The 17,808-nt window shown below is 39.1% G+C and overlaps 1 protein-coding gene across 6 annotated transcripts; it reads left to right on the top strand.

Annotated features, from left to right (window-relative positions):
* Nucleotides 1-5,190: 5,190 nt before the first annotated feature.
* fam135a (family with sequence similarity 135 member A) lies at nucleotides 5,191-17,161 on the top strand. Of its 6 annotated transcripts, XM_086045731.1 has the most exons (21): nucleotides 5,191-5,448; nucleotides 6,555-6,687; nucleotides 7,583-7,662; nucleotides 7,840-7,979; nucleotides 8,411-8,481; nucleotides 8,589-8,762; nucleotides 8,911-9,037; nucleotides 9,289-9,442; nucleotides 9,851-9,928; nucleotides 10,318-10,367; nucleotides 10,746-10,904; nucleotides 11,045-11,118; nucleotides 11,217-11,371; nucleotides 11,501-13,376; nucleotides 13,460-13,620; nucleotides 13,719-13,810; nucleotides 13,925-14,022; nucleotides 14,654-14,805; nucleotides 14,878-14,988; nucleotides 15,082-15,195; nucleotides 16,151-17,161. In XM_086045731.1, the coding sequence occupies exons 2-21, from the start codon at nucleotides 6,611-6,613 to the stop codon at nucleotides 16,354-16,356; spliced, it is 4,149 nt and encodes a 1,382-aa protein (XP_085901857.1). In that variant the 5' UTR covers nucleotides 5,191-5,448; nucleotides 6,555-6,610; the 3' UTR covers nucleotides 16,357-17,161. The 6 variants fall into 6 exon arrangements, with proteins under 6 accessions (XP_085901857.1, XP_085901856.1, XP_085901855.1 ...); XM_086045730.1 differs by having other exon boundaries at nucleotides 5,191-5,370; nucleotides 6,558-6,687; nucleotides 14,878-15,195; XM_086045729.1 differs by having other exon boundaries at nucleotides 5,191-5,370; nucleotides 14,878-15,195.
* Nucleotides 17,162-17,808: the final 647 nt, after the last annotated feature.

The following is a 17,808-nucleotide window of genomic DNA, read 5'->3' as shown; positions in this document are numbered from 1 at the left end:
CCCGTGGCCATCCCGAGCTCATAAATATTCATGGTCATGATGTTTATTCATGTTTGTCAGGTGAAAGGAGGGGAAGCAAAGGGGAGGGGGTCACAAAGACTCATCCAATAGGCAGGATTGGAAGGTTGATTTGTAATGATTCCCAATTTGTGTTAAGTAAAAAGGAGGTGTAATCTTTTAATCACCATACAATAATCTTTCGGGGGATTTTTATATGCATATTTTTGATATCTATCACTATGGGTACTACGGAATCTAGGGCCAGTGGGGGGAAAAAATAAGGTTGGTAAAATTCTGAGATAAAGGTGAGAATCTTGCCAACCAATTTTTCCCCCCACTGGCCCTAATCCTCTTCCGTACTATCACATAACTTGAAACAGTCGGATAAAAAAAACAACTTTGTGATTTATGTAATTTTCTTACGGATGTCCTGGCGGAAAGTCGCAACAGGCCTCTGTCCCTGTTCTCATCAAATTGCAATGGATCAGCATTGACTGGAGCTCAAAGTTAATAGAAAGACCAAATAAAGTGTAACTTAGCACATTCACACCAGAATCCCCCACAGTCAGTGAGCTGAAATGTATTATTATTATTATTATTATTATTATTATTATTATTATTATTACTATTATTATTATTATTATTATCATTATTATTATTTGTTTTATTTTTTTTTGCTGTTGTTGTCAAAAATAAAAATACTGTAGCTCTTTTAGTGTTATTTTCTTGATAATGTCCACCAGAGGGCACTGTGTGTTGTTCTTTCAACTCACACTGAGGATCACCCTTGGAAAACCACTTTACAATAGTGTGGTATTGCAGCACTGCATTGTTCGAGTGTGTGCATTCCTGTAGACATAACTTGAAAAAATTCGTACGTATTTGTGTGTTTTGTTTGCTTTAATGTAAAGTTTTGCCTTGCAATTTGTATATATATTTTTTATTTTTTTCCTAATATTGTCATGCACAAATACAGGACTGGTTTGAATATACATTTAATTGCATGTATTGCACGTACATTATTTATAACTATTAATGTGGCAAATCAGAACCTAGTGCAGGGGTTACCAACATGGTGGCCTGCTCTATAATATAATGTTGCATACTGACATTTGTCAACTTCCTATCTTGTTAAATTATTAATGTGATCAGTGTCTTCACCTAGATATACATGACATAATTTAAGTTAATTTGAGGAAGAATTGTATTTCACTGATACGAACTTGTGAAATACAAAGTAGCTCCTACGACAAAAAGAAAAGATGATGAACCCAGGTTGTGTGTGATAGTACTCAAAACACATACGCCAATATAGCCTTTTTCCAATATTCCGTGTTTTCTGATTGTTTTGACTGAGAATGAATTATAGGTGTCTATTACAGCATTGCAAAAACAACAAATGCACGGAAGCATGACGAATCAGTCAATAAGAAACACACCACAGAATCAGTGAATATAATGATTACACACTGTATCTTAAGTTATTATAGCTTTAATGTGTAATAACTGGGTATAAAACATAAATCGATAATCGGATTAAATAACCATAAATCAATTTCATATATAGCTCTTGTCTAAGGTGTAGACAGCCTGGACTGATCACCAGCCAGTTGTAGTTCAGTTAAGCCAAAATGCATGCTTTGGGGATTCTCCACTTAAAATACCGGCTATAGCTGCTCTTTTCCATTCTCGTCCTGCATATGCCAAATATTCCAGTTGTTCGTTGTGGTGGTGCCTGTCATGCGCAGCACAGCCAAGAAGGCAAAAGTATCTGGTAGACCTAGTGGATATGCCAACCTGAAAAAAAGAAATATAGAATCTTGTTGTTGGGTGGCAATATTGTATTGTAATATCATGGTGTAATTTCAATGTTCAGAACCATGGACAGGGTTAAATGTTTTTGTAGTTTACGTTTTCACCTGAAGATAGCGCTGTTCACCAAAACAAAACACCACTAGCGGAAGCAGAACCGTCATACAGTACTTGGTGTTGATTCTGAAGTTAAAATCTGGGTCTATATTTGATAGGCAAACTGTTGTGGGGATGGTCCTCAAACCATTCTGACCATGACAATTTTTCCTATATAGCTCTGTAACTCTGAACTGGGACATGATGTAAAATCCTGCAGGAGCAGAGAGGTAGTTCTATCAGATTTTCATCAGACAATATATAGTAAAAGGTATTCGAATTTCTTCAGAGGAAACAGATTGTATAATCAAGAAAAATCCGGAGCCTTAGCTATTAGCTGTTTGTAAACTTGAAATCACTGTAAATGCTGTTTATTTTTCTTTACATCCGGTTTGTTATCTTGAAATGTATTCAGGAGGAACTGCTCATTTTGCATGAAATACATGCATAATCTCTCCAAATTACAAGATGGACATAAAACCAGAAAACCAGTTTGTTAGTTCTCGGGGTGTGGGTGTGCAATTATAGCCCAGTGTTTGCAAACCCGCACTAACGGCAGCTTGAATAAATATTGGGTCACCTCTTTCTGTTTGTTGTGTTCTCTTTAACACGTAAGCGCTACATTTGTCTACTTGCGCAGGATGTTAATTTCTTTATCAAATTTGGAATGAATATCCGACACAATCGTGAAGTCTTGTAGTGCCAGCGATACAGATCCGACATTTCAACTGTGGGATTTGTTGCTAAGATTTGCTTATCTTTTAATTTATGCATGCATTCTACCCTGAAACTACCATTTCCTAAATGCTGTAGTCTAATATATGAATTAAAACAAGGCTGGATTCCCCTTAGTGTAGAAGCCAACACAGGATGTGTCATAAAATAAACACAAGCGCAGCAGTACAGAAGAAAGATGAAATAACACAAACATCCAATGCAGATGGAGTCACTATGGTTCTATGGTTACATATTGGGGAAAAAGGTGCCTTATATAAGCAGAACAGCTGTGACAGTCAGTTCTAACAGTGCAATGTGTCAAAGGAACACAAGCAATAATATGATTAACATTTGTAATGAGCAGTCGGGTGCTAATGTAAATTGGCATATAGCCTTCACTTTGTCACAACACAGGCAGAGGATGTAAAGGTACATATAGGTCTACTCACACTATGTGCATATTATCTCACCATTTATCCCTACTATGTGAAGCACTTGTTTTGAGGAAGGAATCCAGTACAGAAATATTGTGGGATGACACAGCAGCAACACAGTGTGTACAGTAGGATATTTCTGGAGAAGAAAGCAAACATGAACACAATGTGTGAACTGCATAATATGATATCAACACGGTTTGGTTGCGGGCGTACTTTCTGACTCCGCCCATTCTTAGCATGGTCTGGCAATGATGAGTCTTCTGTGTTGATTCTACAAGAAGAGAACAAGAGTTTGGAAGGCGTTTAGTCTGGAGAAATTTCAAGTCCTGCAGAAAGGTCTGTTTAATACTTTTCACCGTGTCAGCTTGACATTCTCAACAATGTTTTCCAAACTTAGGGTTGGGAGCTAAAATGGGTACATTTTATAGTGGCCGGATAAAATACTGTAGGGTAAGGTATCAAGAAGGCACATAATTTCTTGGTAAAGGTCTTTTATTGCTTTAAGTTTGTTGTAATAGAATTAGAAAATTATGTGTTCTTTTTTGTTTAGTCAAAGTTATGGCAATGCATGTACAGTTTTGTTGTAATAGCACATTTGCAGTTTGGTAAATGCGTTACGATTATGATTGTATTGTGAATGAAAAGATTAAGAAGTCATTTCCAAACATTTTCCACTATTACTGTGACCTACACGTTTCCAATAAGAGACATGAAACTCAGATTATGTGCTTGCACAAGTCTGCACACCCGCTTGTAACTGAAGATGTGACAATTAATTTAAAACCTATCCTTACTAAAAACTGAATTTAAATAGAGGTCAGGACACATCTGTCACAATTTAAAGAGCCCCTGCATAATCCCAAATCAAGTTCAGATGTTCTAGTAGGCTTTTCCTCACATGTTTTGCTTTCTAGCAAAAGGTTGAAGTTTTTGTGCCAACAATGACTGGCAATGAAACTATTGATAATTCCGTCCACCTTGACTAAGACTTGAGTTCCAGCTGAAGCTACACAGCCCCATAGTTGATGACGCCACCACCATGCTTCTGTGTTGGTATGGTGTTCTTTTGGTGGACTTTTAACTATGAGTTACAACAATGCAGATATGTGAGTTAGTTTAATAACGTAAATAAAGAAAATATTCATTGTCTTATAAAATTGTTTTAACTTGTTAAAAAAGTTGATACTACTAGTGGTTTAAAGTGAAATCAACTTTGACAACTTGTAAAACAATACTGCGATAACTAGAACATTAATAATATTGACTTCATGAACTTCAACTTTTGAGTTGAAACCAAGGTTATCCTCTATTTGAGCTCACTTCTGTTTTCAAGGCAGCTTTTGAACTTACATTTGCAAGAACAACAATCTTGAAATGGAAGATTTCTGTAACTGTAGTGTTTTACAGTGTTATATTGTTTTAACTCAATAAATCCTTGATTGATTAACTATGAATAAAAAAAAATAGTAAAATTTACCTACCAGTACATACACCGTACATCAACGTTTTATATTTGCATAAATGGTTAATTAATTCTACCACAATTAATTATAAATAAAACTATTAAATATGGGAACGAAGTATCGTTTTTATATTAAAATAAAGCATTTTACACATTTTAACTTGTCGTCATCTGTCCATTTCATTTTATGTAGTCATTTGGCCTTTGAGCATCTATTTGCCTCCATCTGTAGGTCTGTCGGTTGGTCACTTGGTCGGTCTGTTATCAGTGGTGGGCAAAGTATTGCCCGTACATGGGCCACATGCACCATTTGTTGTTGTTGTTGTTGTCGTTGTCGTTGTTGTTGTTGTTGTTGTTGTTGTTGTTGTTGTTGTTGTTGTTGTTGTTGTGGATGTGGATGTGGATGTGGATGTGGATTTGGATGTGGATGATGATGATGATGATGATGCTCACTATACTAGTTTTTGTTTTTAATAATACTGTAATAAAACAATTATGAATAACTGACTTCAGTGTATCTGTATATCATATTATTATTATTATTATTATTATTATTATTATTATTATTATTATTATTATATGCAGCTGAAACTCTTGCAGGCTCAGGTGAGAAGAACTACTGTAGGCTACAGTGCGGCGTCAATTGCGCCTCTGGTGTGTGTGCGCATTAACGCACGCTCGTAAATGGGCTGTTTTAGCAACGCTATTGACAGCACTCAGACTGTGCTCGGGCTACTCTCATTCTGAAGCGTAAATGGCCAGTCTGTCATTTAATGAGCGGCGATCCTCTCTGTTTTTTTAGGTGGACGTGTCATTGAGCTGCTAGGAAGGCTTTTCCGCCTGGAGGTGAGAGAGGAAAGCAATATAGCTCGAGAGAGTCGACTACGTTGGTTAGCTAGCTAATGTTAGCTTGCCAGTGCAATGGTGAGTGAGGTTTTAGCTCCTCTGGCTAATCTTTTCTTGCTAGCTTCTACATTGCTACTTGTCAGTGCAATGCTGAGTGAAACTAGCGATTGTTACACTCGGATCAGCCGTGTGACGTTTGTGTGCACTATTGTGAGATGGTTTGTTGACCCCACTTGACATGCTGTGGGCCCTCGAGCGAATCCTTAGCAAGAGTCACTCCCCACTTGAAACAGCGAGACACCATTGCTGAGATTAATAGTATGCCAGTTCGGGACTAGTATCACGTCTCTTACCTTGCCAAATGATGCGCCCTCACATTACGATGCAGTTGCGCCTATAATGTTGAGGTTATTGTAAGATTAAGAAATTAAGTCAAGTCTCTTTTGGTCCGCTTGAATATAACTAAGGGGAATGTTGAACTTTACTTAACAACCAGGGCTATTTTCGCCAAGTGTCCTACTTTCGTGCGAGGTACAATTTAAAAATACCCAAGCTAAGCACATTTATTTATACTGAATATCGCACTGGTCTGAAACGCGTTGAACAAAAGTGATTCATTGGCGAAAACAGCTAGTCTTCCTCTCTTTAGGTTTTGTTTTCCTCAACATGTAAACCATAATCCAAGGAATAGGAAAACTTTTGTGCATTTGATCTTGAAGTGGACAGATGGGACAAATGTCATTCGTAGAATGTGTGTGTGTAAAATGCCGTGGTTTATAGTAATAATAGAATAATAATTCATACTAAATGTCAACCAACTAAATTGTGAGTATATCATATTTATTAATATTTTATCGGGGGTAGAATTACATGATTTGTCAACAAGTGATGTCGGCGATTTTAAGTAGAGATCCAGCATCACAGAGGTCGATTTGAATAGTGGAAACTCGAGTTTCGAACTTAATTGGTTCCTTGACTCCGTTTGTAACTCGAAACGTCATTGTTCATTAACTTTAACTAAGGAGGAGGGAAATGAGAGGATGACAGCTCCTCCATTTAAAATGAGTCTTCTTCCATAACATGGGGAAATTTTGATTCAAATGTTTTTTTTTATGTGACTGTTTCTTTTCTAATCCATTTCTTGGTTTTGGCAAACCTATCCAAGGAAATTCTGTTTTCCTTAGCAGGCCTTCGCATGTGTCCCAGATGATGTGAGGCCCCTCCACGTGTAGAGACCACGATGACTGAAGTTCAGGCCACGGTGGAGTTCTCGGTGGAGCTCCACAAGTTTTACAATGTGGACCTTTTCCAAAGAGGGTGAGTTAGTCATTGTCACAACGCTGTTTGACAATATCTGTCTTCTGCTTTTTTGGCATATGTTCCAGGCTGTGTCAATCCACTAATGCTATCATTTCATCGAATACAGTGGAACCTCCAAAGTCACACAAAAAAATCATTTCTGTTGATTTCCAAGTTTTGCATTTTCATAACAATTTTTTCACTATATTTAACTGTTAAGGTAAATCTCGCATTAAGTTCAGTTTCCTGTTCTATGGTCACCATCACACATTTCCACTTCGTCATAGAGATACTATCACAGGAAAAGTAAAATGTTTGTGGACTTGATCGTGCCAAAGTGCATCATCGTAGTTATGCTTCCTCTCAGGTAGCCAGTTATATTGGGATATTCGCCAGGGCGCAAAGCTGCACTGTTTGTTTACAATTTAGGCGTGTTAATAGAGCGTGAGGCAGTTCCACGTCTTGTCCCTTACCTTGCTCCTGCATGTGATTATTATATTTTATTTATTTTGGAACAGTCAAGGAAAAATTGTGACAAGCTTGTGCAAGCCATAAAAAATGAAAAAAAAAGACTGGTAAACTGTACCATGTTTAAATTAAATTTAAAGGGGGTATTTGGTTTACAGTATATTCTAACGCAGCCTTGCTGCAGGCATGCCTTTAATGCTTCACTGTGCTGAACAGAAACCCTACCTCGGCTCATCATTACTTGGAAGAGTTCAGCATTACTACATGAGCGACTGCAAAAAGAAAGTGCTCGTTATTTATTCAAGAAGGGTTTAGTGTCATTTTACAAATTAAGTCACTGGAAGCTCTGCGGTAGTTATTCCTGTACTAGTGACACGAGAGACCAAACAAATATACAGCACGGTGCGTCTCATATTTCTTTCTTTTTGAATGTTCCAATTTTCAGGTTCTACCAGATTCGTGCCACTGTGAAGATTCCTCCTCGCGTGCCACACAAAATTGAAGCCAGTCTTCTTCATCCAAGCGGTAAATACATTTGTGAGGATTTTTAAAATGTTTTCATGCTCAGGGTTATTATCAAAAAAATTAAAAAGAAGACATTCATCTGCATGAATGGGTCCGCGATTATTGCCCCATTTTTTTTTCAGTAGAAATATTCCTCACACATTAATACACACATTAATAATTGTTTTCTTTGTCTAGGCTCGGACCTTGCATTTCCTGCTTCAGTCCAAGAGGATGTAATCTCCAGCAAAACCTTTCAGATTCTGTACAAGAATGAAGAGGTTGTTGTCAATGATGTACTCATCTTCAAAGTCATGATGCTTCTGGATGAGAAGAAGGTCATTTTTTTTTAAATTGTAGTTTTACCTAAGGCATTTGTTTTTGTGGACATTTTGTATTCCCACAATGTTCTTCTACATAATCCCTTAACATAAACCTGCTGGTACATTTGATACATATATTTCACTCAGTGTATCTCTCCCAAAATATGTCATGATCTTTGGAGACTTACACTAATGTGCACATAAATTAACAGCAACAATCTGGGGAACAAAGGTATTTGGCATGACCTTCCACCAGCAGACGGTAGGGGGCAGCAAATAGTTTCTCCCAAATGACTATCAATCAAACATGTCGTTTCCATAGGGCTCTAAATTCATGGAAAGTCAGTTGTGCAATGTCCTCGATAAACAATCGCTTTTGTAGCAAACACCTTGTTTTTATACACTGGACTTGTTTTAAATCGCTCTCTAAATACTTTCTAAAACAGGTGGAAGAGTCTCTCTCTGATTTGGATTTCCAGCTCCTTTTAGATTTGTATTTCACTGATGGCGATTACACGTAAGTGTTGATGGATTTCTCATCTATTAGTGGTGTTATAAAAGCGTTTTTTATTCTTACGTGAGTGGGAATGAGTTATGTTTGTTTTCTTTGTTTCATATCTACAGACCAGATGATCCCAGCTCATTACAGAATATCAGCAGCCGCACACTTCGTTTGCACTTTAGCCTTCAGCGAGGCATCCACCAGCACATTAATGTCATGTTTGACTACTTCCACCTTTCTGTCATGTCTGTTGCTATTCACGCCTCCCTCGTGGCGCTACATCAACCACTTATCAGGTATAGTTTCGCCACACTGGTGACTTTGAGAAACATTTGGTCCAACTTCATTCTTGCTGTGTATTGCAGCACAAAAATCTCGATACTTTACAATGCACATTTTACTGTAACATGGATGTTGAATTTTTACGTGTACTCTGCTGCCTAGTTTTCCTCGGCCAGTGAAGACAACATGGCTTAATCGCAACACTCCGGCACAGACCAAGGACTCAGTTATCCCGCTTTTAGAAAACGTGGTGTTTGGAAGCAGTTATGCCAAGCAGGTGTCATCAGATGTAAGTTATCACACTAGTTAAGTATTAAATTAGGTTTAGGTAGTTGGGCCTTCTTGCAGTTTCTCATTTAAGAGTCTTGAGATCTGGTAAACAGATTTAATTGAAAAAAAAAATTATAGTGCTAATACTATGAACATGGGGACCTTCATTTGGAAACATTGGAAATACTGGTGAATCTTACTAATAAAAAAATGTTAGCAAGAGCTCTATCGTGCGTATCCTCGTCAATGTTTCCCTTCTTGATCCCTCAGGGCAAGTCATTCCTGGTATCTGACCACTGTGTACAGCATGCCCTCAGCCTCCACCATAACATGTGCTCCAGTCTCTTACTTGCCTACCAGGGCCTGTTTGACTACTTCACCAATGTCACTAAGGACCTGCCATCCTCCCATCGCATGGAGCTAGGTATACAGCTTCCACGTTGTTCATTCATTCAATGCAAACTGTCCATGCAATGCGTGCTGTACCTGTAGCGAGGATATGCTTATGTCTGTGTTGTCTCTTTTAGCATTAATATTTGTGACTCATTGCATACAAGTTATATTTAATATTCTCATGTCTTTTTATCTGAATGACAATGTTGCCTAATCACAGACCCATCAAAGAATCTTCAAATTAATTTGCAATGGATACATCTCTTAGCCTAGTACACCAAATCCTAATCATTAAAATGCACAGGCACAACTCAACATTATGATAATGGGTTTACTAAAACTAATAAAACTAATCCGCACTAGTGGGCAGATACTAAACCATCCCATAAAGACAAAATAATAAAAAGGTTAAACATGCCTATATGTGCAATCTTACTAGCCAAGTCCAGCATGCAAGTCCTATATGAGCGAGTACTAAGAAGACCCTATCCCCGAAGTCAAAGGCACGTCTACATAGGTATGTCCTGCCCCTTACCATACCTCGAATCAGCCTGCCTTTCTCTCCTTTCCCTCTTCACCGCACTTATCTTATATCTTATACAAAAATGGCATACTCCTATCGCCATTTGCCACAATGTACTGAGCAGATGCACCTAAACTACTACCATCTTTTCCCTACTGCCTCTGTTACATACTTTTGAAGCCTTGAAGCCACTGACTTCTATGACAGTCAGCCTCTCTGATCTTATTATCTTATCCTAGGAAAATGAATTCTTTTCCCACACCAGTACTCTCTAATACCGCACTCTTGTTCTGTCTTTCTCAGACATATTCATGTGGTCATTCAGTAAACTGCACACATCCATTGGTAAATCACAAGGGTAACACTGTCCCCTTTCTTTTCAGAAAAACTTGACGTGGAGGCCCGTCTAGCTGAGTTGTGTGAAGAAGTGAAGGTAAGATCTGTTGAATAATACAGCAAAACAAACACATTCTAATCTTTAATTATGTGAAATCTTTGTAGAAAGCAGACTAGCATATCATCAAATTAATTTTGGGACAAGAGACTGGTAAAAAAAATAGCTGTTTTCATAACATTATTATTTGCTTCACTTTCTCGGATGATCTATTGTTTCTGTTCCCATTTTATAGCAGTAATGTTTTCAATGTATTCTTTGATATTTTGATATGTGATCTTTTTAACACTATATATATATATATATATATATATATATATACATTTAATCAAAAACTATACTAAATAACTAGGTTCCCAGGTTACTCATAGAGTGAAAGTGTTTTTGTTTTTTTTTTCGCCCTTTTAAAATGTGTAGCAAAAAGCAGAGTCTCCTGACGAGTTGGCAGAACTGGTTAACATGAATCTAGCCCAGCTCTGCTCGCTGTTGATGGCACTCTGGGGACAGTTTCTCGAGATTGTCTCCCTACAGGAGCAAGTTGCTGCCCTTCTAGCTGTGGAACACCACACGCTAAGAGTGAGTTCAAACTTCTTCAGTCCTTAACATATACCCCACTCAGTAATCCTGGAATAACAATCAATTTCACTCTCATAAAACTACACACTGTAGTTGGGGAAGCGAACTTAATCTTGACCTTGTACCTGCTGTTATTTCAGGTGAGGCGATTTGCAGAGGCTTTCTTCTGTCTCGAACATCCAAGACAGTCTGCTTTGGCATATCAGGAGCTATAGTATGTTGCAGTCCACTATGAAAATTGGACTGTACGTAGATGGTAGTGTATATCCAAGTGTTAATTGAAATGCTTTTCTTCTTCCCTGCATCTTTCAGCGCTCACAGTCACCAGCAGATGACTAATGCCATCAAAAGTTCCAGCTACTTTCTATCTCTGCCTCCACTTCCGGTGGAATGTGCGGATTTGGACGGTGACATCAGCTCTCTTCCAATCATTTTTGAGGATCGCTATTTAGATTCTATCACTGAGGGTCAGTAAGAATGGTGGTTTAAATATGCAGTACTTTAATAAGGATCACAGATTTTTTTTTTTTTTTTATGCAATACCTGTATATTTTGTTTCTGTCTTTATCCATGATCATCCGGGTTGGATTTTGAAGATCGTGACGGACCCTGGCTGGGCATGCACAACATACGGTCGGCGTCAGTGCCTAGTAAATCAGATAAATCGAGTTCTAAGGACTGCGTTGCAGCGGCCAGTCTTTTACCCCCTGATTCTCAGTGTACTCCTGTGAATAAAACCTGGGCTGACAACTTGGAGCCACCTCCAAAATCCAAAGGAAAATCTGTCAAACTGAAGAAAAATTCAAAGATTGAGAATCCCAAGAAGCTGATTAGACATGGATCCAAAGACTCAGTGGTTCTGGTGGGTTATAAGAACCTCAAAGCTCCTTTTGCTGATCCTAACACAAAGCATAAGGAAGGGGAGGCTCCCCTGAACTCAATGGAGGACCAAGATGTCTTGCAGGTGGACTCTATTAGTTGTCTAAGGACTAACGATAATTCTGTCTCCGACCCCGGTGCCTCGTTGTCACACTTTGTTAAGAGTGTGGTTGAATCCGTCTCCGATGACAATAGACCTTTAACTGCCGCTTGTCATCAGACAGACACCAGAAATGTCCCTGTGTGCCAACAACCCCTGAACAAAGATTACCAAGTCGATCATAGTAACCAAAAGATGATGCAGTGGTCTGCTGGACCTAAGCAAATTGATGTTAAACCGAGTCTCAAAAACCAAGGTGGAAAAGTTACCGTTATTAGGCCCTGTAGGACTGAAGGCGCCAATAACAGCAATATTCCAGAAATTACTCAGACAGAATGTTACTCCAGTCACTCTGTGGTGGAGACAACGCAACATTGCCAGCATCCCTGTCTGGTTTCAGTACAGGTAAAGAGTGATTGTATCAGGCTGCCTGATGGAGCAGCCCCGAGTGCCTCTTCCCGACTTTCAGACTCGGGCATTGAGAGTGAGCCCAGCTCTTTTGCAGCTCAACTTGTTTCAGGGTCACAGACTTTTCCAGGGCTCAGTGTGGTTGAGTCAACTGTGGCCGGCCAACAGCCAGAGACGACAACAGTGAGTTCTGCGCTCAGGCCTGTCCAGCCAAGTGTAGTGCAACAGCCCTGTGAGGCCGCAGAGTTTCTTAGCCCAGAAGATACTCGTGCTGCCAGAGGGGTTCAGTCATCGCTCACTTCTATCAATTCCTTGCCCTCAGACGATGAAGGTGAATGTTCAAGTGGAGCTGACGTCTTTTGCAGGAGGTCTAGTATCGTGGTACAGGAACAGAGTGTTGTGTTTTCTGGGGAGCACACAAACAAACCTGCCGTTGATGTGGCCTGTCCCTCAGATTCTGCAACAGCAGATTCCCAGCTAGTAAAATCTGACTTTGATTTGGAAATAGAACCCAACATTATTATCAATCCTGAATTCAGACTGGAGGAGGCATCTGATGTTGAGGCCTTAAAGGAGTCTCGTAGTGAACCCCAAACTGCATGCCCCTCAAGTAACTCTGCCACAAGTAGCACTGATTTGGTAAAACATGGAATGGTCGAGAATTATTTTGGCTCAACTTCCAGCACAGACGTATCTGAGATCAGCCCTGTAGAAACTTCCGCTATCACTCTGGGAATCCAAACAGGACTGCAAGTTGAGGACGAAGATGAAGATGAAGATGAAGGTGAGCATGAAATGATAGAGAACGGCTACTACGAGGAAGGAGACGGCTACGCCTTTGTCAATGGCGTTGCCGATGAGGAGCAAAGCAGTGGCGGTGGCACAGCTGGTCAGACGACACAAGTTCTGTTTGAACATCTCGGCATTGGTCACATCCACGAAAAGCAGGATTTATCGAAAGCTCCAGTCTGCTCCAACGCCGCCTCCGGTAGTACTGGGCAGAGCGAACGGCGGCGTCATCCCTCTACCTCTTTGTCTTCTAATCTAAAGTGGTATGAATGTGTACCTGCACCACAGATGAAAGAGTAAGTTGTGATCACACATCACATCACACTTACGGTTATGCATGCATTATAACTTATTCATTGATTAAATTGTAATCATGTAGGTTCATCAAGGCTAAGGAAGAGATGAAGCAATTGAAGCTTCCTGGCGTCTTGTACAGTGAAGTACCAGAATTGGCATCCACAGTACCCTACTTCAGCTCGGAGGAAGATGACACCTGTGACGAGGGCATTCATCTTATCGTTTGCGTGCATGGCCTGGATGGTAAGGCGTCTAGTTCTTCAGAGCATGTTTTTTTTTTTTTTTTTCTTCCCCCAGAGCATTATATGTCACACTTGATATTGCTCTCCACATTGCTACAGGCAACAGTGCAGATCTGAGACTAGTGAAGACTTACCTGGAGCTTGGACTCCCCGGTGCTCGTATAGACTTCCTTATGTCAGAGAGAAACCAGGTGATCTTTCTCAAACATTGTTCTGATCCGCATTTTTGGGGTGGGAATGTGCACACAACAAGCAAGCATAAAATAATCGAAACTTTTATTTTACTTGTGTTTCCCCCCCCCCAGAATGATACATTTGCTGACTTTGAGTCAATGACAGACAGGCTGTTGGATGAAATAGTCCAATATATTCAGATTTACAACCTCACTCTTTCAAAAATAAGGTAATTTCATGATATTTGATTTTGGGGGAATCTGTCATTTGGAGATTGATGTCATTGTTTGTATTTATATGTATAATCGCTGTTGTAACCAGTTCCAGCCACGGACTTGTCACTATTATGGATCTCCATTTTACCAGTAACACATATCAAGTTTTTGCCACCTGTCATCTTTCCATGTTTAGGTGCAGTAAAATTCCGACTATAAGACACAACTTTTCTCCATAGCTGTACCCCCAATTGATGTCTTATTTGCGGATTTTCACAATCCCTGGAGCATCACATTCTAGTCTAGTCCAAGCTTCTCTTTATCTCACTTAAATTATATTTACTGTTCCTGAATTTTTCAGTCATTTTAAGCTATCGAATGTTTACTTTAGCATAAACACAGCAGTTCTGCATATAAATGGATCATCTAACAATACTCACAGGCATATACTATATTCTCTCTGCTCTGTGGAAGCTATTATTCGAGCTGCTGGAATTTAGCTTTTCATTTAGTTTTAAGTTTGCTGACTGCATGTCTGCCTCTTGTGTGGACTAGAATGTGTGATTTAGGTCTGTGTATAGGGGGGGTATGCTCAATAGACTGAATGCTATGATTGTTTACCTTTTCATTCCCTTCTTCTTTCAGTTTTGTGGGCCACTCGCTGGGGAACCTGATAGTTCGCTCTGTACTGACCAGACCCAGGTTTAAATGTTATTTGAGCAGGTTACACACCTTCCTTTCCCTCTCTGGACCGCATTTGGGCACATTATACAACAGTTCGGCATTGGTCAACACAGGTAGATGTCGGGTCATTTCAGACATTCTTATAATAGTAAACAGGATGCTGTAAAATAACGTGTTGTTTCTAGGCCTTTGGTTCATGCAGAAGTGGAAGAAGTCAGGATCGTTGCTGCAGCTGACTTGCCGTGACCACTCAGATCCTCGACAGACATTTCTCTATAAACTCAGCAAGAAATCTGGTTTGTGGTGCCTTATTTGCTGTATCATTTGCTTATTTTGCTTTCGAGGTTTGATTACCTGTATAGGAGTCTCCACTGATCTTTTGTCTTTAGGTCTGCAGTTTTTCAAGAATGTTGTTCTGGTGGGTTCACTGCAAGATCGCTACGTCCCCTATCATTCAGCTCGGATAGAGATGTGCAAAACGGCATTAAAGGATAAACAAACTGGTATGTTACCTTACTATAGGCACTTTTCCATTAGCCCGGTTTCACACCCAGACGGACTTGTTTGGCACTGGATGGTCGCTTTTCCATTAGACTTTTTCGGGGGAACAGAGTAGTTACATTGCCAGCAATCCATTGAATCCTACAAGCAGCCAAATGAATAAGAGTGAGCTCTCCCTTCAGAATGAATGAGCGCTGGTGGCGAGCTTTGCATGCCGTTTGCAAAATCACTATCGTACTATTTAATCCATGGTACATGTGAAATTGTGAAAATGGTTCAGTATTGTTGTAAGACCCAAAGTACGATGCACTGTATACACTTTATTTTTGTCTTGATGGCGGGTGGCTGTCTTAAACCCGTAAATGGCTTTTTCGACTATATGTAAAAGCTTCTAAGTGTTTGATGGGGTGTACTTTCAGACGTCGCCACATAGGGCTGTTCGAGTAAGCGATTTTGAACCGTAACTAAATTTTCTGGATAAAACGATTTTTAAAACGTTCGATTTTTTTATTTTTGGTTTATCTAAGCCACCGTAGTTTCCTCTGCATTTCCGCTGCCTTGTGTTGTGGTGTGTTGCTTTTTGGGGCAAAGCGGCATATTAAACTGCTGAGACAACCTTGTTCTGTTGCTCAAGTTCTGTATTTTTTGTAATCATTCATTACCATGCACTTTGTCTGATGGCTATATTGACAGCATTTATTTCATAAATGACATCCTTTCTTTTATAAATTATTTTAAAGTGGAGAAGGGCCATCAAAATAAGCAGTACGAAGAGCTCATTAGAAGTTTGAACCTGTGCAGTGTTGCTCTTAATTTTTTTAATGTACTCAGGACAGACTGAATTATAGTTTTACTCCTGAATTTCAAGGACGAGAATAGGTGTATCTCCTTTCTTTGTCCTGTTGTGAACGCGTCAGATATATTAAATGCCAAGTGTTTCCTATATGGCATCACCAGGTCCCGTGTATGCTGAGATGATTCAAAATCTGCTGCTGCCAGTACTTCAGAACAAAGACTGCAACCTCGTCCGATATGATGTCATCCACGCGCTTCCCAACACAGCCAATTCGCTCATCGGTCGGGCTGCCCACATCGCTGTTCTTGATTCCGAGATCTTTCTGGAGAAGTTCTTCCTTGTTGCCGCCCTCAGGTTCTTTCAGTAGAACATCATGTGGACAAGAGAATGTGGACCCAATACCTCACTTCATCTGAATTTTCCTCCAGTGACCGTGGTTGGACTTTTAAAGTACTTTTAAATGAAATAAGACATGCATCATAATTATTTTTTCTCTCTCTCTGTTCACAGTTTTTATGGATTTAGTTTTTATTTTTCTACTGCCAATGTTGTGTTTGTCTGGAGGGTGCAAAGTTTCTGCCAAGTTTTCATTTTTCTTTTCAATGTTATTTATGTATGTTCCTATAAACTGTATATTATTCAATTCATTTTAGCTATTGAAATGAAACTAGAGCTGCTACATTGTTAAAATCGCAAGTCTGTCTGCACCATTTGAAAACCTTTCCAGACAGTTTTTAGAGACCTTGCATTCATTTGCACCACAACTACATTTTACAAGCTTTTGTACAGAAAAGTCATTTGTACAGGTTGCTTTTGTATTGACTATTTTCCATCATTTTTAAAAGAAAAGACTGGATTTGAAAAAGCAATGTTGTGGTCAGATGTTTAAGCTTTTTCGTTTGTTTTTAATTCTTTATGCAGCATTGTGCACATTTGCCAACACAGTGTTGGAGAAAATAAAGCTACAGCATACATTTTTGTCACAGGGAGCTTAAGCAATGATCATTGAACAAAAGCACATTTGATTTATCACTCTTTTATTGATAAAGTATAGAAAATATTTGGTTGATGACATTGGGTGATTGTGTTAACTGGAAAGCTTTGTTTGGATTTTGTTTCATGGGTAGATGTTTATATCATTGTACCATTAAAATTGACAATATAAAACTTGATTTCCGGTTTAACGTTATTGTAGACTTTATTGCAGTACATCTAGACGGGGCACAGTGCTTTTGTAACGGATATGCAGTCGTCGCCAAATCAAAGTTCCCAGTAGATGGCAGTGTTTATTAACCAAAATAAGATGGGATTTTTTTTTTCAAAGCATTGATCTGGATTGCATAATCAAAGATTTATGGTGGAAATATGTTGAGGGAAATTCATCAAAAGATCTAATTATAGAGGCGGACACACTGTAACCAGGAACCCGCTCTACGCCCTTTCCATGACGAGAGCAACTTTTTCTGGCAACATATACTTTTTTAAAATACTTTCAAATATATTTTGAAAAATACCTCTTTAAATACACATGAAAGAACTAAGAAATAAGATAAATAACATCATAAAATGTCTACTCCAGTTGTAATGCCCCCCCAAACAGGCTTCGCCTACGTTTCCCACACATGAGGTAAATGTTCATTATCGTAATAAAACAAAATACTGTTTGAATCCACAGTATGCTTTGAACATGTGTTACTCCAACCCTTGTGTGATTTTGATGCTTAAAACAAATGTTATTTAAGTTTATTCAAATAACATCTTGAACATGAAACAGCAAAACAAGTACCGCGCCCCTCAAATATTTGAAATGGTACAGTCC

The sequence above is a fragment of the Filicampus tigris genome, chromosome 11, assembly GCF_054856515.1.
Source record: "Filicampus tigris isolate MCC_2025a chromosome 11, RoL_Ftig_1.0, whole genome shotgun sequence".
Taxonomy (NCBI): domain Eukaryota; kingdom Metazoa; phylum Chordata; class Actinopteri; order Syngnathiformes; family Syngnathidae; genus Filicampus; species Filicampus tigris.
Note: the sequence above shows the minus strand (reverse complement) of the source record. Positions and strands in the feature narration are given on the sequence as shown.